At 41.1% G+C, this 20463-nt stretch overlaps 1 protein-coding gene across 2 annotated transcripts in view; it reads left to right on the top strand.

The window, feature by feature from the left end:
- CNTN5 (contactin 5) overlaps positions 1 to 20463 on the top strand; it is a 2193251-nt gene that overhangs the window by 1831205 nt on the left and 341583 nt on the right. For both annotated transcript variants that reach the window (XM_073582945.1, XM_073582944.1), the window contains one exon: positions 19737 to 19864. In XM_073582945.1, coding sequence (XP_073439046.1) covers positions 19737 to 19864 — 128 coding nt within the window. The remainder of the gene's footprint in view (positions 1 to 19736; positions 19865 to 20463) is intronic.

Here is a 20463-nt window from a genome sequence, read left to right as displayed (position 1 = left end):
AAAGGCAAAAAAAACAATGCTTTATCATCATACCGCCAAACAAAAAGTGGAATAACACGCGATCAAAAAGACGGATATAAATAACCATGGTACCGCTGAAAACGTCATCTTGTCCTGCAAAAAATGAGCCACCACACAGCATCATCAGCAAAAAAATTAAATATAAAGCGATGCAAAAATTGTTGTTTTTTTTATATAAAATGGTTTTTATTGTATAAAAGTGCCAAAACATAAAAAAGACATAAATGAGGTACCGCTGTAATCGTACTGAACCGGAGAATAAAACCGCTCTATAAATTTCACCACACGCGGAATGGTATAAATCCCCCCAAAAAGAAATTCATGACATGCTGGTTTTTGTTTATTCTGCCTCCCAAAAATCGCAATAGAAAGCGATAAAAAAAAGTCATGTGCTCGAAAATGGTACCAATAAAAATGTCAACTCGTCCCACAAAAAATAAGACCTCACATGACTCTGTGGGTCAAAATATGGAAAAATTATAGCTCTCAAAATGTGGTGATACAAAAACTATTTTTTGCAATAAAAAGCGTCTTTAACCTGTGACATCTGACAAACATAAAAATCTGCTATAACAACCCTCTATAAATAGTAAATCAAACCCCCCTTTATCACCCCCTTAGTTAGGGAAAAATAATAAAGTTAAAAAAAGTATTTCCATTTTCCCATTAGGGTTAGGCTGTGTTCACACACAGCGTTTTGTTAGCGGTTTTTACCACGGTTTTCACTATAAAACCGCTATAAAACTGCTAAAAATAAGCTGCACAGTCATTTCTATGCATTTTGCACTTTTTGTGCACATTGATGCGTTTTTTACCCCAAAAAAACCGCATCGCGGTAAAAAACGCAGCATGCACATTAATTTTGCGGATTTTTCCGCGGTTTAGACTTCTCCCATGCTTTTAGAAACCGCTGTGGAAAAAAACGCATCAAAACCGCACAAAAAATCGGCATGCGTTAACAAGTATGCGTTAATTCATGAAGCACCATCGAACGCTGCTTGCAGCGGTTTTGGGTGCGTTGGCAGTAACGCACAGCGAACTGACCCGTTTGCTGTGCATAGAACTGTATGGGCTAACGCATGGTAGCACATGGTACCGGAGCGCTAGGTCACTAAAGTTGTCAAAAATGACATCAGCGTTAGCGCATCCATTTAACGGATCTGTTAAACGAATGCCCTAACGCAATGTCAACCTAGCCTAAGGTCCTCTTGGTCAATAAGTCCACTCATATGTTCCTCATCCCTCGCAGAGGATATTGATGATGAACTATTTCTTCTCCTCCACCTTATCCCTCGTCGTCTCCCCTTCCCTGTTTTTTGAGGGGTTATCTTGGGGAGCTCGAACATTGTCCACCGGTGGAACAGAACCCAATACAGGTACAGATAAAGAAGGAGGTGTAAGATACTCTGGGGATGAGAAAATTATCCAGACAAGTATGTAGGACCATAAAAAATCTCGGACAGCACACAATGCCACCCATTTGCAATCCTTGTGCTGTCCTTTTATAACAGTGTCATGGTTAGGAGAAACTTTGAAGTTTTTTAGAGAGGGGAAGTGGGGGTTCATATGTGAAAAATACCTGACCAAATTCTGAGGTCAGAAATGAAACACTGATGACCTTTTTTTGGCGTACCAGAAAAATCACCTATCGGTCAATGTGTCAATCAGAGCTCGAGGAAATCCGGGATCAAGATGATCAGAGCTTGTTTACATTAATTTTATTATACCAATGGACTTGAAGACATTCGTACAAACCATTGAGGGTGTTATAATTCATTTCCCCTCAGCTCTTCCCATGAGTAGATAAGATGTCCATCAACAACAGTTTTATGCCCATTCAAATAATGCCTGGAAAAACAAACACACAAACAAACAAATGTGTTTTATTCTTTTGTTTTGGATCACATTCACAGTACAATGTTATCCCCTTAACAACCAGGGGTATTTTTGGTTTTGCATTTTGATTTTACATTCCCTTTCTTTCCTGAGCCATAACTTTTTTATTTTTCCGTCAATATGGCCATATGAGGGCTTATTTGTTGTGGGACAAGTTGTACTTTTGAAAGAAACCATTGGTTTTACCATGTCATGTACTATAAAATGGAAAAAAAATTTCAAGTGCGGTGAAATTGCCAAAAAAGTGCAATCCCACACTTGTTTTTTGCTTGGCTTTTTTGCTAGGTTCACTAAATGCTAAAACTGACCTGCCGTTATGATTCTCCAGGTCATTATGAGTTCATGGACATCAAACATGTCTAGGTTCTTTTTTATCTAAGTGGTGAAAAAAAATTCCAAAGTTTGTTAAAAAAAAATTGTGCCATCTTCCAAGACCCATAACATCTCCATTTTTCGTGATCTGGGGTTGGCTGATGGCTTATTTCTTGCGTGCCGAGCTGATGTTTTTAATAACATCACATATGTGCAGATACGTTCTTTTGATCGCCTGTTATTGCATTTTAATGCAATGTGATAGCGACCAAAAAAAGTAATTCTGGCGTTTTGATTTTTTTCTCGCTACGATTCTGAACATGGTGATACCTAATATGTCTATCTGTGATTTTTTTTATTGTTTTATTTTGATTGGGGCAAAAGGGGGGTGATTTAAACTTTCATATTTTTTTTTATTTTTTTCATATTGTTTTAAAACATTTTTTTCTTAATTTTGGCATGCTTCAATAGCCTCCATGGGAGGCTAGAAGCTCCCATACTTGATTGGCTCTGCTACATATAGGTGATGAGCAGATCGCTTATATGTAGCAGAAATACAGCATTGTTATAAGCGCCAACCACCGGGTGGCGCTCATAGCAATGCGGCATCAACAACCATAGAAATCTCCAGGAGACCTCTGGTTGTTATGCCAACGCATCGCTGACCCCCGATCATGTGACTGGGGTCAGCGATGTGCGCATTTCCAGCCCGGCGGCCAGAAGCGCCGGTTAAATTCCACTGCCAGCATTTGACAGCGGCATTTGACTAGTTAATAGGCGCAGGTGGATTGTTTTTTATTATGTATACCCCTCCTCACATGTAAAGCGCCATGGAATAAATGGCACTAAAATTATAAATTATAATAATAATAATTCTGAAATACTGTAAGGGTTAAAAAATAACCCATACCTTAAGAGATTGGCTGGGGAGCATGCATTTTGGATGACTAGTCCGAGGTACCTCCCAAGAGTCTTTACCCCCCCTGCATCTTTAGATGGGCGAGTGTCTCCCAGTGTTTGTATATAGCGTGAGACCTTTCAGTTTATGGGAGCAGAGAGGTAGAAGTTTCCAGGAGATGTTGATCAGACTAGTGATCTGAAATACATAGTCCCTATCTGTTTTTTTCAAAGTATGTTTCCTCTGAAACCCTACAGTGCAACCGTTCCACTTCATATGGGAGGAGAAGGGATTGGCATGAGAAAAGATTAAATACCACACTCTTTTGCCATTAATTGGATTTTATCATAATGTTCTGATTGGTTCTTCCAAATCATGTGTCAATGGAGAGTATATGCCCTTTTACATTTAGCGATGCACCAGTGATCCCGACAACGACACGACCCGGTCAGGATCGCTGGTGCATCGCTAAATGGTCGCTAGTGAGCTGCCACACAGGCAGATCTCACAGTGATGCAGCAGCGATACAGCGGTCGTTACTTACTGTACCTTTCAGACGCGGCGATCCTGGCGTCCTCCCGCCTGCGTCCACGCATCGCTCGTCGGCGCCAGCAGGAAGCCCCCAACGAGAAATGGAGCTGCGCGATCTCGTGTGATCAACGACAGACAGCGGGGGAGCCGGTCGGAGGTAAGAATCACACATAGCGATATCGCTGCTGCGTCACCAAATCGGTGATGCTTTAGCGATATTGCTAGCGATATCGCTATGTGTAAAACCCCCTTATGACTAGATCATAGTCAGTCATGAAATGATTGAGGACCATTGTCTAAAACGCGTTTGGTCTTAATTTTTCTTTTTTCTGAAGTGTTGTGGTGGAGGATCATTTGATTTTCTTTGATTTATGTATTTTTTGTACCACTAAATTATGGCTTTTAACGGAAGATCCTGATACTGGAATTCATCTGTTTTCATACTATTCCTGTTTCCGCCGCATATGCGCCTGTATTGGGAGATTTTTTTTTCCCACTTGGTGAATGACGCTGAGCGATCAAATATGTTTTCAGCTAAGTCATCAATTGTAACTTTTCTAAAAGTTGCTAAATTTTTTCGCATTTTTCCTCCAGTCCTCCACTGGAATAGAGCAGGAATTTTTGTGACTTTTGGCATCAAATTGCAAATTCTGATGGCAAAAGTCGCTAAAATAGGTTAAAACAGGAGAAAAGTATTTTTTCTTCACTTTGTGCCAAATTCATGAACCATTTTGATGAATTTGGTGCCAAAAAACGACAACTAGTACCACGAGACCGAAGAGAGAAATGTGACTTAAGAGAAAGTGCAAACGATGAATCGAGGCCATGCTGTTCATCCTCAGGAGCCCTCTGTTGTTACAGTCCGGCGCGCCGTGGACTAGTGATCCCCTGTATGACGCCGTCCTCATTCCGCATGCAACACGACGCTCTCATTAAAATGTTTCTCCGACGTTTCCTGTGGTTCCTGATTCGCTTTGTCGAACAATGGAGCCTCTTTTTTTTTTTGTGATTGAACAAATGGTAAATTTGAGCAGGCATATTATTAACATGCCTAATTCAAGTTTGACAAATGCTTTTAGATACAAATAGCAATTACATTGAGACAGTTATCAGTAAAGGAGTAATCAGCGGTCCATAACCCTTGTAAATTACTTGTCTGTCTTGGTGTTAGGAAGAGTATGGCGTGATACAGTAATAATTGACATTAAATGCTTCATTCTGTTTCCTGGCTTCCTATGGATGAAAGCAACATATTAATAAACCGAGAAGATCAAGATAATGTCATATTTGCTTCCGAATAGTTCAACCTGAAATTTGTTTAGAACGAAAAGTGCTGCATTGCTACAGAAGCTTGGGACGATTTTGTTTTTTTTCTTGCGTGATACAGTATTGGTCACTCTTACCATTGCATTAATTTCTGATTTTTGGCAACACAAATTTACCATACTTCATTTTTCACAGGCTGCAATTCACTTCACAATCACTAGGTGGCCACATACAAGCTGAGACAGCATTAAACGGTTCCAAACAGAGTATCACAATTTTTTTTTTTTAACAAAGCTAGCTGTTTCCTTCTCATTTAAAGGGAATCTGTCACTTCATTTTGTTGGGCTATGTAAATTACTTGTGTCCGGTCCGACGGGTGATGTTTCGTCTCCTTTCCGCCACCCCTCCTTGGGAATTCCGGGAATTCAGTAGATGTCCTCCATAGTACACGTGTGCACGATGAAATTTTGACTTGTGCATGTGCAGTACGCTTTGCCCAACTGTGTGCAAAGCCGAAGAGCATTAGTGCGCATGCGCCGGTGAACTATGTCCCGGAAGTATTTTGCTGTGTTCCGGGACATAGTTCACCGGTGCATGCGCACTAATGCTTTTTGGCTTTGCACACAGTTGGGCAAAGCATACTGTGTGTGCGCAAGTCAAGATTGCATTATGGAGGAAAACTACTGAAATTCCTGGATTTATTGCGGACAGCGGCCAAGGAGGGGTGGATGAAAGGAGATGAAACACCGCCCATCGGACCGGACACAAGGCATTTACACAGAGCGCCAAAATGAGGTGACAGATAGAACATTGGAAAATATGATATATCCTGATTCGACAATCTAATATATATTATAAGAGAAATCTGCTCATTTCTCTTCTTAAGCTTTTATTTCATTCTTAATGATTACAAGCAAGAGTATTACTTCCATCATCTCTCTTCCTGACATATAACCTTTCAGTGAAAACATACTGTGGATCAACGAATGACCAAGCAAAACACTCTTTGATTGGGTGAAGTAATCTTTGAACACTGCATCGTTCCCAGCAGCACCTTGGGCAGGGGCGAACATGTCATTGGCGCAAAGCATGTAAAACTGCATTATGAGGAGCTATTGGCCTGCAAAGGATCGATATATGGTGCTGAATTGTCTTGCATATACATACACACACACAAACACACATTTGCTTTCTGAGAAAATAATCCCCCACCCCAAAAAAATTGATTCCCGCATAAATCAACACTATGAAAGCTGATTTTTATGGATACATTGCAATTTTGTAACATAGGAAACTGTATTTGGCCTTGCAAATTTTTGCAAAGTGAGGTCAAAGCAGATTTCACATTCTAGAGCAGGGGCGTAACGCTAGTGAATGCAGAAGTTACAATTACACCAAGGCATCGTAGTCTAGGGAAGACCAAAAGGTCTATGTGGCCCATAGGAGAAGACTAAAGCTAGATTTTGTACTGGGAACTAGTGATGAGCGCGTATACTCGTTACTCGAGATTTCCCGAGCATGCTCGGGTGATGTCCGAGTATTTTGGCGTGCTTGGAGATTTAGTTTCTGTCGCCGTAGCTGCATGATTTGCGGCTGCTAGACAGCCTGAATACATGTGGGGATTTCCTAACAAACAGGCAATCCCGACATGTATTCAGGCTGTCTAGCAGCCGCAATCATGCAGCTACGGCGACAGAAACTAAATCTCCGAGCACATCCAAATACTTGGAGGACACCCGAGCATGCTCAGGAAATCTCGAGTAATGAGTATACGCGCTCATCACTACTGAAAACCACAAGCTTCAATTAATGCGTAATGCTACAGCTTATGACACTGTGGTGATTATGTGTAGAATTTCTGTACCAGTCACCAGAGAAGCAAAGAACATGGCCCAACCGCACTGGATAATATATTGTTAGGCCGGACCCATGTATTTCCAGCCCTCTATCCTAATTGTGCCTTCGACATTTGCCTCCTGAGGAAATAATGGGAATCTGTCAGCAGGATTTTGTTACCTTATCGGACAGCAGCATAATGTAGGAAAATAGACCCAGAATCCAGTGATGTGTCACTTGCTTACTGGGTGAAGCAGTTGTGATACAATTAGAGTTTTTAGATGTAGCACGCAGCAGAGCTCAGAAAGCTGCCTCCGCCCACACCTCAGCTGTCTGTTTACATTGTGTATTGAGAGAGAATTGCAGAGGTGTATGCGTGGTTGGACCAGGGTTCACTTAAGCCGTGGTCCATGCAGTGATAATCTCCTATCGATAAAACATTCATTGCATAGAAACAGCAGCACACGGCCTAATAAGTGACACATCACTGAAATGTGTGTCTCAGCCACTACCTCATGATGCCCTCAGATTACCCAGCAAAAGCCTGCTGACAGATTCCCTTTAATACCTACAGTAACTATATGCAGATTTCTTACCACTAAACTTTTCAGAAAATTCCCTGTATAGAACGTGTGTTGCTAGCTGTGAATTTATGGCGGCATTACATTATTCATAAGAGAATTGTAAAGCACATTTGCAAGTGTAAAAACAACAAAAAAATAAAGCTGATAGATTCTGATCTTTTGATTTGCTTTGATATAAAGGTCATTATTTCCCTCTACTCCTCTTTGGTCAGACCTCATCTGGAATATTGTGTCCAGTTTTGGGCGCCACATTTTAAAAAAGACATCAACAAACTGGAGCAAGTTCAGAAAAGAGCGACCAGAATGGTGACCGGTCTGCAAACCCTGTCTTATGAGGAAAGGTTGCAGGATTTGGGAATGTTTAGTTTGCAAAAGAGAAGACTGAGAGGAGACTTAATAGCTGTCTACAAATATCTAAAGGGCTGTCACATTGTAGAAGGATCAACTTTATTCTCATTTGTACAAGGAAAGACTAGAAGCAATGGGATGAAACTGAATGGGAGGAGACACAGATTAGATATCAGAAAAAAACTTTTTGACAGTTAGAGTGATCAATGAGTGGAACAGTCTGCCACGAGAAGTGGTGAGTTCTCCTTCAATGGAAGTCTTCAAACAGAGGCTGGACAGACATCTGACTGGGATGATTTAGCGAATCCTGCTTTGAGCAGGGGGTTGGACCAGATGGCCCAGGAGGTCCCTTCCAACTCTACGATTCTATGATTCTATGATTCTATGATTCTATGAATGAGCTCAAAGATAGATTATCAGTTAATAAGAAAATTGTTCCCAAAGGTGGACAACCATTTTAAGAAATTGATCTGAGCAAAATTTTAGAGTCTATAAAAATAACATTCAAGTTTAAATATTTACTTTAAAGAAGACCTTTTCGTGACTTCTTACACTTTATACCAGTTACATCCTGAGGGCCTGAAGTCCTGAGTAACACATTTTTCCCCGTTTTATAATAGATCTCTTTGTTCACTAGATTCTATGATTCTATGATGATTCTAAAACACTCAAGAAAAGCCAATAGGCGACGGAAGAGCTTTCACGGACGCTAGCGACTTTGCTATATCTTAATTTCCTAATGTGCTAAAATGCATGTTTTATTTGTTCCAATTTTACAATAATAGAAAATAGACGCTTGTATGGAGAGAGCCGAGATATGATATATAAACCATACAGTGTGTCCTTAAAGAACACACATCAATGCTTTCATCCTCTTAATATTATCCTTTTTATCCTCATGATATTATATAGCACTGTGTACTTACACTTGCTCATTTTACCTTTCTACCCACCTAATACTTCTCTTTTCCATGATATCTATGACATCACGTGAAAACAACAAAGTACCGGTAATCCTTCTAACTTCTATGCAGAAGCAAGAAGTCTCTTTTCCCTGCCTGAGTTATCACTAGGAATGAGCGAACGTTCTCGATGATACTGAGATGTCACTCGAGTATCCGGGTGCTCGGATGAGCTCAGCACTCACTCAACATTATCGGGTGCTTGGATTTGAAGCTCCAATCCCCATCCCGCATGTTTGTCGCTTGTAATACAGTCAATAAGCATACAGGGATTGCCGGCCAGTCACTGTATTTCCGTAGCCATCTTGGTAGTGGCATCCCTGTGATTGGCTGGTCGTATGACATCATCAGAGGTTATAAAAGGACAGACGCCGCCATGCTTGCATCACTCACGCCACTGCACAGCCCAGGGACAGTTTTGATTGGAGGGATAGAGCAGTTATTCAGGCCGGTGTGTATATCCAAAGAGTATTATGCTCTCGACTCTAGCCATTTTTGCGTTAAAAAAGTCAAACGATACTCCTTCTCTTACATGCCCTGTCAAGCACCCATTTTTCCCCACATATCAGCATACTCGGAAGAAATTGCACAACAAAGTTTGTGGTCCATTTTCTTCCGTTATCTTTATGAAAATTAAAAAAAAAATGGGGCTAAAGTAAACTTTTTGTGAAAAAAGGTGAGTTCATTTTTACCTTCCACATTTAATTAATTCCTGTGAAGCACATGAAGAGTTAAACTTCTTTGAATGTGGTTTTGAGGACATTGAGGGGTTCAGTTTTTAGATTGGTGTCACTTTGGGGTATTTTCTGATACCCTGATGAAGCCCTGCTACGCGTAGCACAGTGGATCAGACGATCGCAGCTTCAGCTCCCCTAAGGGGATTATTGAAGCAAGTAAAAAGTTTAAAAAAAAAAAAAAAAGTTTTGAAAAATATTTTAAGAAATAAGTTCAAATCACCCCTCCATTTGCCCCATTCAAAATAAAACAATTAGAAAAAAAATGCACTTTTTTGGTGTTGCTGCGTTCCAGCCGCAGATCATGAAAAATGGAGATGCTGCGTGTCTCGGAAAATAGCAACATTCCATAAACTTTGGAATATTTTTTCACAACATAAATAAAAAAATAATCTATACATGTTTATTATCTGTGTACTCGTACTGATATGGAGAATCACACTACCTGGTCAGTTGTACCATATAGTGAACATGATAAATAAAAACCCAAAAAACAATTGTGTAATTGCACTTTTTTTTGCAATTTCACCGCACTTGAAATTTTTTTTGGGTTGAATCAACGGTGCCATTCAAAAATACAACTCCCCCTGCCAAAAAGAAACACACCTATGGCAATATTAACAGAAAAATAAAAAAAAAAGTCATGGCTCTGGGATGAAGGGGAGCAAAAAAAAATGAAAAAGCAAAAACGGAAAATCACAAGGTGGTGAAGTGGTTAATGTCTGATCAATGGGGAGTATGACAACTGGCACACCAGCCGATAAACTGTTCCCGTTGTCGACGGTGGCCATCGCTGGACATCACAGCTCAGTTGACTGTATAGTGCTGCACTTCTGCCAACGTGACATCGTGGATGTGTGGTACCGGTCTACGGCCACCATTCCATTGACTGTGCTGTGCGGTGAAGCCCCGGAACTGAGCAGCTCCAGTCACCAACAGCGGGAAGAGCTGATTGGCGGGTGTAACAGGTGTCGCACCTCCACTGCTCAGACCTTGATGACCTATCCTAAGGATAGGCCATCAGTGTTAATGTCCCAGAAATCCTCTTTAATGATAAAGTGCAAAATGTGCATTACTTATTTATTTTTAAATCATTTTAATAATAATAATACATTTTTTTTCTATAGCGCCGACATATTCCGCAGCACTTTACATTTCGGAGGGGATTTGTACAGACAATATACATTACAGCATAACAATAATCACATAGATTATAACAAATACCAAGAGGAATGAGGGCCCTGCTCGCAAGCTTACAATCTATGAGGAAAGAGGTAGACACGAAAGGTGGGTGGTAACAGTTGCCCTGATTGTATGGACCAGCCATAATGTTAAGTGTGTGTGTAACAGTACAGACACAGAGGGCTAATGGATGCATAAAGCATGTGGGAACATGATGCGGGAAATCTGGTTATGGTAAAACTTTTGGCTCTGCCACACAGGGATAGTTAGGTTAATGTGTTGAGGCGATAGGCCAGTCTGAATAAATGAGTTTTCAGGGCACACTTAAAATTGTGGGGATTGGGTACTAATCGTATTGACCTGGGAAGTGCATTCCAAAGAATTGGCACAGCACGTGTAAATTCTTGGAGACTGGAGAGGGAGGTTCTGATTATTGTGGATGCTAACCTCAGGTCATCAGCAGAACGGAGGGCGCGGGTAGGGTGGTATACTGAAACAAGGGAGGAGATGTAGGGTGGTGCTGAGCCATGGAGGGCTTTGTGGGTGAGGGGTTTATACTGAATTCTGGAGTGGATGGATAGCCAGTGTAATGACTGGCACAAGATAGAGGCATCGGTGTAACGATTGGCGAGGAATATGATCCTGGCTGCAGCATTCAAGACAGATTGGAGGGGGGAGAGTTTGGTAAGAGGGAGACCGATTAGAAGAGAGTTACAATAGTCCAGACGAGAATGAATAAGAGAAACAGTAAGAGTTTTTGCAGAGTCAAAAGTAAGAAAAGGTCGAATTCTAGAAATGTTTTTGAGGTGCAGATAACAAGAGCGAGCCAGTGATTGTATGTGGGGGACAAAGGAAAGCTCGGAGTCAAGCATTTTCTTTTGTAATTGTGTTAATGTTATAATTTATTTTCATTATTTTATTTTTAATTATCTTACTACTGATTTTATAAATTTTTCTCATGTGGCATAAAAAAGAATTGTTACTAATAATTAGTTAATATTTTTTATAATTAAAAAAAAAAAGATAAATGCTAATTTCCTGGTTAAGGGGGTTATTTTTCCCAAGGTTAATGTGAATGGTAAACTGGTAATATTTGGACCGTTGTTTGCCCTTCACACAGAATGCACCATTTGTTAATAAGATCTGAAGCTCATTAACCTCTGGCAATGATATCCATGGTAACAATCCCCTAAAGAATGTTTTACATTCATAATTAACCCATCTCTACTTAATGTTATGGTCTTACTGAAGAGAGAAATGGGATTTTGCAATCTCTGTCCATTGGGAGACGTCGGTTTATTTAGAACTTCTTGTTTTAATACCTTTTTGGCTGATGAGCTGATATATTGTAATTTGCAGTTTTAGGAAATGCCTTTTATTGGCAGCTACAGTATGAACCGTTTGATGGAAGTTCATATTAGGAAAATGAAACGCTACTCCTGACGCCTTCTTTGAATTTTAATCCGAGACACCAATTACCGAACATGTTTTACAGTCTAATACAAGATGGACATTAGATTAAATTCAAAATTAAAGGAAACCTTCATTTCCCAATCGACAAATCTGAATATCATTTTCTTTGTAACATCTTCAAGTTACTGTTTTTTTTTTCTACAAGAGAATCTAGAGGATTTAAAAGGTAAAGATAATAGAAAAGAGAAAATTTTAAAGGGAATCAGTCAGCAGGACCAACTCTCCTAAGCCGTCTATATGGACATGTAGGTCATAGGAAGCGGAATAAAATGATACCGTGATATTTGCGATCCAATGTTTTATTACCGAGACATAGATCTCCCCGAGAATCTGCCTCCAGAAATTATTATAAATGCAAGGGGGTGTTACTAGTGTGAGACATGTAATGACTGACAGTCTGCTATCCTAATCTACATGTCTCACACTGGTAACGCCTCTTTTCATTCATTAACATATCTATCCATCCTGTGACTTCCATAGTTCCATTACTTTGCCTTCTTGGTTTTGCAATTTCATCCTGTGGTGTTGAGGATAATCCACTTCCAGTGCACCAGTCCTTATTACCTGGTCTGTACAATAATAGGAAGCATACTACTCCCCACATGTAATAGAACCTGGGAGGGGAAGGATGCAAAGCTACTAAGCATGTGCGACCACGAGCACTGGAGTGCTTAGGTGGACGTTCTGAGTGGGGATCAAAATAATAAATCCCTCTGCTTATTAAAATACACACAGAAAATCAACACTTTGTTGAAATACTCAAATGTTGATATTTATTGAAGGCAGTATAGATAATTTGTGACCTTTCAGTGCATCACACAAACTTTTCTCAAACTGTAAATATAACATTTAGAGAACCAAAGAACAATACACATCAGAAATGAAGGAGTCGTAAGTTCTTAATAGAAAAAAAAACATTAAAACCAAATGAAACAGTTTAGTGTACTCTAAAATTAATAATATATAAAGTATATGTTGGGCTGCACAGGATAGATCCCAAGCCTTGTTTTGCCTCTGCGGTCGCCCATTCGGCTCCGGCTGCTCAGATTGCTGCTCAGCACAGACGTCGACCCCAGCGTCTTGCTGAGGCTCTTAGTACATGCTTGGTTGCTGCTGGCTCTCCTGCTAACTCTATGGGAGCCAGCACTATGCAGGTGCAGTGCTGTGTTCTGGAGCCTAAGTCCAGAAATCACCTTTCTGGGCATGTTCGTGATGTGATGTCTACCTATTGGTGGTCGGACGTCAGCTGCTCTGGTGATGTGGCAGCTCCGGATTGGCCTGCGGGCGATCTCAGCGTGAGTGTTTGGGGTGGAGCTTTAGGTTTAAAAGGCTCAGAGCGACGCCCTTGGGTTGGTGAGTGTGAGTGGATATTTTACCTCTCTGCTTGTGAGTGTGTTTAGTTACCACCTGAGTTTTAGCCAGTTAGGGCTTTTTGTACCCGCTTGGCTTAGCAGCTGTTTCCCACATGTGTGCAGTTAGCAGAGTGGACGTACAGGGCAAGATCCAACCAAAGAGCTGTGCTCCCCTGTGAAGTCAACAGGGTTTGTAGTTAGCGTCAGTTTTTGTGTTTTTCTTTTGACTCAGTATCTGTTTCGGCCAAGTGTGCGATTGGCATGGGTCAGTCACAGAGCGAGCGCAACCCCTTAGCTCTACCTCTCTGTGAAGCAAACGGAGCTGAATATTGTCCGTGCTGTTCATACTGCGTGGAGTTAATGCAGTCCTGTTAAGGAGTTTGCTCGCTGTCTTTAGTTCGCCATTCTTCACATTAGCAGCAGTGTTACTTACTATATCTGCACCGAGTGGACCCCGGGCTACGATCGCACTTTGTTATTTTTTTATTTCGTGCGATCGGCCAACCCTAACAGTATATTGACGTTAATTAGCACCCGCTGCTTCCATTCTGGCTGCAGCCAATCACTGTTCATATAAGGAAGCATGGAGACTGATTGGACAGGGTGGGATGAAGAATGGTGGGGAATTGGAAAGGGGAGTATAGGTTTTCTTTTCCTTTTTTGCCATTTTTTATTTTTGGTGGACAGTCCTTCATTATAGCAGTTAACAACTATAATTCAATTCAAGGTAAATGGCGATCATTTTAGTGATATTACTGGACCCATCGCATCCATTTTTGAGATGCTTCTCCTCTATGTACAGTTGGTGTGTGCAAAAGAACTATTAGGATAGCAAATTGTAAAAGATGCAAGATAAAATGAAGCTTGATTCTTGTAACATCCGATATCTTGTATGGAGAAACACTGGTGCATGCTGGGTGAAATAGTTGTGGAAGCAGTTGGCCAACGTCCAGCAAATAGTATGGGGCTAATAACTGTGCCACCCTACATGCATTACACACTTCAAATTTGGGGCAGATTTTACTCTTAGATTTCTACACTTAAAGCATTTCTGCATCTCAAATTTGTGCAGATTTTCCTAACTTAACGTATTTTGCGGATTATAAAATACACCCCAAATTTTGGGGAGGAAAATAGGAAAAAAAATATTTTTTTAATAAAATGGTGCGTATTATTATAATCCGCTGTTGCATTTGCTTATCTGGGGGAGGGGCAGCGGTGGTGGAGCAGGGTGCCAGGTGTCAGGGTCGCTGCTTGCAGAGGCAGAAGAGGCTCCGGACTCTAGGCTGGAAGGGCAGAGTATTCGGTGGCGGCAGGAGTTGGGCCATGGCTGCGGGCCCTAGTCTGGTACGACAAGGTGTTCAGTGGTGCAGGGACTCTGAGGTTATTTTATGACAGCCCAGAGCCCTGCACTTTCCAATGCGGTAGACTCTGGGAAAAGGGCTGCACGAGGCGGTGCATGCGTAATTGAGATTTTGGGAGCCAAGATCTCAGGAGTTGAGATTTTGGTGCCGAGATCTCAGTTTGCTCATGCACCGCTTCCATTGGCCATTTTTCCAGCGTCCACCACTTAAAATAGTATGAAAAGTTAGGGCTCCAGGCTTCACAAAATGCCAGCAGAGACCCCGCACCACTGAACACCTCACTGCTCCAGCCTCCTGCCTCCACCGCCACCAGAAACTTCCGACAGCAGCGACATTTATCGCATCTGGTAAGCTCCCCCGCATCCACAATTCGGATTATAAGATTCACCCCCATTTCCCCCCCAAATTTGGAGGAAAAAAGTGCGTCTTTATAATCTGAAAAAATACGATGCTCATCTTTTTTATGTGCATTTTTTTTATTTTTTTTGCAGATATGCACCAAAAATTCAACAAAACCAATGCCAGGCCAATGGCTTAACCTGCTGACTTAGGATCCCCACTTAAATAAGTGGGCAAAATCTGCACCAAATCTGCTTGCAAAAACTCAACAAAAAACTATATCCAGGTGGATTCTGCACAACAAAAGATAAAAGCATGTGTAGGAAATTAAGCTAGATCTTTCCACATTCCTAGGACTGTAAAATGCAGCAAATCTTACGCACAGAACATCTGAGCAGAAAATTTCACCATATACACAACATCTGAACCTTGCTTCAAAACCTTATGTTGGTGAATGTGGAAAAATGTGCCTGGGAATCCTGTTTTAAGTAATGTGGGTCTGTCAGTGGTAGCCTAGCAGTGCTAAAATGGCTACCTTGGAGAGACTTGTGAGTAGTCAAAAAAATGGGGCCAAGGTCAAAAGCAGAGATGTTGTGAGTTCATTTTCCCCTTCACCGCTGATGTCTGATGAACTCCCTCTGCTGGTAAAGAGAGGTAGTGAAATTGATTGGGATGGGAAAAACCTGTCACCTGAACAGGCGGAGCGTGATTGGACACCCGGAATCACTGAGTGGATAAAAGGCAGCTGATGCCCTGCAGGGTTGCTGGTGATCCTTTCTGCTCAGAGCTCTTGCAAACCAGTTCAGTACCTGTCTTCTGAAAGCTAAGTTTTTGCTCTCTTATTTTTCCATGAGATTGTGTCTGTTTACTTAGTGTTTCTGTTCTGCCTGCCCTTGTTGGTACAGGCTGAGCTCCATTTTTGTCTCTGGTCAAGTCGATCTTTTGCTCAGTCTTCAGAATATACCTGAGTGCTGATATAGTGATTTTGAAGTCTAGTGACTTCAGGGCCTTTTTTCTATCAGACGTGTTGGTTATTATTTTGGCAGAATTTTTGCGGATTGCAGCCAGCATCTTTTCTGTCCTTTCCTACTTAGTTAGTTGGGCCCCATCGTTTGCTCAACCTGTCTTTTTGTCTGTGTTTGTGTTTTCATCCGCTTTTCACCGACAATACATGTTGGGGGCTGTCTATTGATTTGGGGTCTGCTCTGGGGCAGTTTAGATTTCCCCTTTCTTTCTTTAGGCTTATTTAGTTCTCCGGCTGTGAACGAGGGGTCTAGGGCACCATAGGAACCCCCCACGGCTACTGTTAGTTGTGTGAATAGGATCAGAGGTCTGCAATCCGATAGCTACCAACCTATCCGGTTTTCTGGACTTAGCTTGTATTTTTGTTTTTACCTCCTTCGGTCACTCGATTATAACACAGAGATGTCCATTGGGGATACAAGTAAGCTACACAGAAGTACACTGAAGCTAGTCAGATTATAATTGTCAGTGAGCAGAAGGATTTCAGGAGCTTAAATAGTATACAGCCGTGCCCAAGCCACACAGCAAAGTCACTGGCAGGAGTTTACTCTTGATCTCTTAGCCTGGATCTACAAGTCCCAGATGACATGGAACTAAAGTTGTCACCTTACAGTGCCTCCAACGAAAGCGCAGCGCCGCCCAGCAACAGAAGCAAGGACATACATTGCGTTTCACAATATAAGTACAACAAAACTAAATAATACTCAAATTTTACATGACTAAATCAAGAGAAATTAAATGTCACAATTTGGTATCTGATATAAAAAAAAATTGGTATTTGCGTAAAAAAAATGTATTCTGTACTAGACAATGTTGTTTTTTGACAAAGGTTCTATTCTAAAGACTTTCTCTAAAATGGATACTTAGGTTAATTAAGTTCTTGGCCGCCATCAAACCATCCGTTCCACACCTCGTTTTTTTTTTTACATGTGTATATGCAGTTTTAGTTCACACTCTGACTTGGTGAGTTTTTCTGTTAAATACTTCACACTTTCCTTATAAATAGCTACACTGATCAAACTGAACCTGCTATGTATTTACAAACATGAGAAACCGCTAAATTATTATCCCGTACTCAGCGATTCTCCAGATATGGGAATCACATCTTGTGTCATCTGAAATGAGTTTTATAAATGGATATATCAATCAGCCGTTCACTAGCTGAGTAATTAAAATGACAGTCCCTTTAAAGACTGCATTTTGACACGTGTTTAAGACTCTTTTAATTAGCACCTGAGAAGGCGAGATGCATCTTATTCATCGGGGTCATGAGTGATATTTATTCTGTGTTGTTAATGTTTAGACTGCCTGCAAAAGTCATACTTTTTTATAGATGTAAAGAGGACCAGTCTGCTCCCCTGACGTGTCCGTTTTAGTAAATGACTGTATTCTTCATGGAATAACAATTCTGCAGCATTTTTATTTAGAACTTTATTTTGTTCAGTGTTTCAATATTTTAACAATTGGGTGTTACCGTCCCCTCTATCCCTAGTTGTGCCCTTACTCAAATTGATTTCCAATCAACGCTGATGGTTTTAATTTTAAAGTGGTTGTCCACTACTCGGAGAACCCCTTCTTGACCACTATGTTGCCTCTAGTAAAATAAGAACACCTTTATTCACCTCCGGTGCGAATACCATTCCCTTATTTTCTGTACTGACTCTCCCAGGGATTGCATAACATTGTTATGTTATGCAATCCCTGCAGCCAAGCAGCGCTGTCTTCTCTCCACTTTCGGACAAACCACATACATCCGGAAGAAGTGAGAGCTGTAGCTTTCCCAGCTCCTGAGAACAGCGCCGGCACCAGAGGTGAGCATAAGTGCTAATATTTTACAAGGGGACAAAGTAGGGATTGAGAAGGGGTTGTCTAAGTAGTGGACATCATTTTTAAGATGTATAAATGACCAACATTCGTTCTCCTTTTAATATGGAAAATGGAGCATTGTGTTCAGTTTTTGGTCAACAGTGTACAAAAATGCGTAGTAGAGCCCATTCAGGTTCAAAGTTGTACATTGGATGGGTGAACCGTTTTACTTAGATGATCAAAATTGGACCTATTTAGATAGAAGAAAGCCAGTTGAGGGGTTATCCATTAATTATGTTTAATAATCTATTTGTGCCCAGTACTTATTATAAAAGGGGGGCAGCCTCTACATCTAGAGGAAAGAGGATTTCACCATTATCGGTAGAGATTAGACAATCTGGCAAAATTTGATATGAAAAATTTGCTTGAATTTGGCCAAGAAATTAATTTCACGTCAAATGAACTCAACGTGAATGGATTTACGAGGACTCTCCAAACTCATGATCATGATCAAAATAGAGGGTTTATAATTAAAAAACATTATGCCGATCTTGCCCCTACTTCGTTGGCTTGCTTCCTTCCTCCCACTGGCTCCAGTCTTCTCTTACATCTTCACTCTTTGGTGCCTCCAGCGCTCATTGGGTATCTCGTAATTTTGTAGGGAAGGTGACCTGACGTACGGACGGACGTGTCAGAATGGAGAAAGATAGGTTTGCACAGTTTAGGTAGGTGTCAGTAATATAGTGGGAAACAGCTAGGAAAGTGTAGGTGACGTGCAGTACCTTGGGATGACCATTAGATGGCAGGGTGGAGTGTGAGCAAAGGACGTGACATCAGCTTAGGGCTTTAGAAACCGTTGGTCATGGGGGGCAGAGTGACAGTTAGAGTGACAGTTTCAAGGAACCTTGAGAGCTATAAATATTGAGGGAGGGTTCCAGAAGGTTCCAGTCCCCAGGGGGAGCTCAGGTGACAGGAGGACTGTGACAGTCTTTGCGCTCTGAGGAGAATCTTACCAGGGGGACTGAGGAGAGAGAACATCAGGGGGGTGGTCCTGACAGGAAGATACCGCAGAAGAGACGAGGCAGTTTGTGCTATATACCGTATTTGACACGACGACTGACCAGTGAAAGCGCTGTTGGTTATTGGGCCTAGGGCGGCCACAGTGGCGGACCTGTCAGGAGAGTCAAACAGTGAAGGAGGGACGGTATGCATATGTACGTCCCTATTGTAAAAGTACGGTGTGTAAACGGCTCTAGAAACGGAGGGCCGACAAGTGAAGAAACGTGCGGTGTGCTGCGGAGGCCGTCAGGCGGACGGCAAGTAAAGAAATAAACTTGGACCTGTTGCACCCAGTACCTGCCTCCATCTTGTCTCTATGTCATCTTTGCGCGGTAGTGAAAGAGGGACCAACCCCCCCCCAGCTCAGCCCACCACCGACTCTACAATTTCACGACGTTCGTTGCCCCATAACATCGTGACATCGCTTGACGCTTAGTCCATGCTAAATTCGCTTACTAATTTAGACAGAAAAAAAAGGCCATAGTCGGAGTGAGGAAACAAATCAACAGAACGCCAGGCAGGGAGGTGAGACACTAATTCAGGGCAGGGGTGCAAAGTGGGTGTATATTTTTTAATCCCCTTCTCAGTCTTAAAAAGAATCATTTATTCTAATTGACTTTTGAGTAGGCTATTACTTTTTCAACCTAATAAACTCTTTTTCCTGTTAATTTACTTATTTATTTTTTTTATTAAAACTTGCAGGTTATTTCTTCGTGACTCCAGATGTATAAAATATCTCTCTTTTTCCAGGATAGCTGTTCTTCCAGATGGAACTTTACGGATCTTAAATGCCTCTAAATCAGATGAAGGGAAGTACACGTGCCGCGGGGAAAATGTGTTCGGTTCTGCGGAAATTACAACAGTTGTGTCTGTTACAGGTAATGAGTTGTCTGATTCAGTAAAAACCTAATTAAACCATTGTTTCTTCCTTATGGATTCTTTAAATATGTAAATTATTTTAATAAGCGAATTAAGTAATTTTGGGGCTCCTGATAGGACAAAAGGCTTGTAACATATTAAAGGGGAAAAAAAGGAGATTTTATACTGTTTATACTGCTCATAAAGAATTGAAACTTTTTTTAACTGATATCATAAAATTAAAAAAATAAAGTGTAAAGTCTTCCATGTCTTAAAAAAATTTGATGTGTTGGATATTGATGTGCCAGATAGTTTGTTACTGCAGAAGATAAGTGACTTCAAAGGCTTATGTCAGTTTTATTCACCTTTCCCCACTGGAAAAAAAAACATGCATGCTTAGCTGAGCATGCATGCTTATGATTAATGAGAATCGACTGTTGGCCAAATGAGCATTGGGCTGACAGCTATCTCATGAGTATTAATTAGGGATGTAGACCAACTTAAAAGCCAAACTGTACTTAAAGGGTTTATCCAGGACTATTTGTTTTTTTAATACAAGTCTAAAAGCTAGCAAGCAGATAGTTGACAACTGCCTGCCTGTTAGGGCACCATTACACTA

Source organism: Dendrobates tinctorius, unplaced genomic scaffold, assembly GCF_039654945.1.
Source record: "Dendrobates tinctorius isolate UK_male_01 unplaced genomic scaffold, ASM3965494v1 ptg000075l, whole genome shotgun sequence".
In the NCBI taxonomy this organism is placed as follows: Eukaryota; Metazoa; Chordata; class Amphibia; order Anura; family Dendrobatidae; genus Dendrobates; species Dendrobates tinctorius.
The sequence above is the reverse complement of the archived record's forward strand: the minus strand, read 5'-3'. Positions and strand labels throughout refer to the sequence as shown.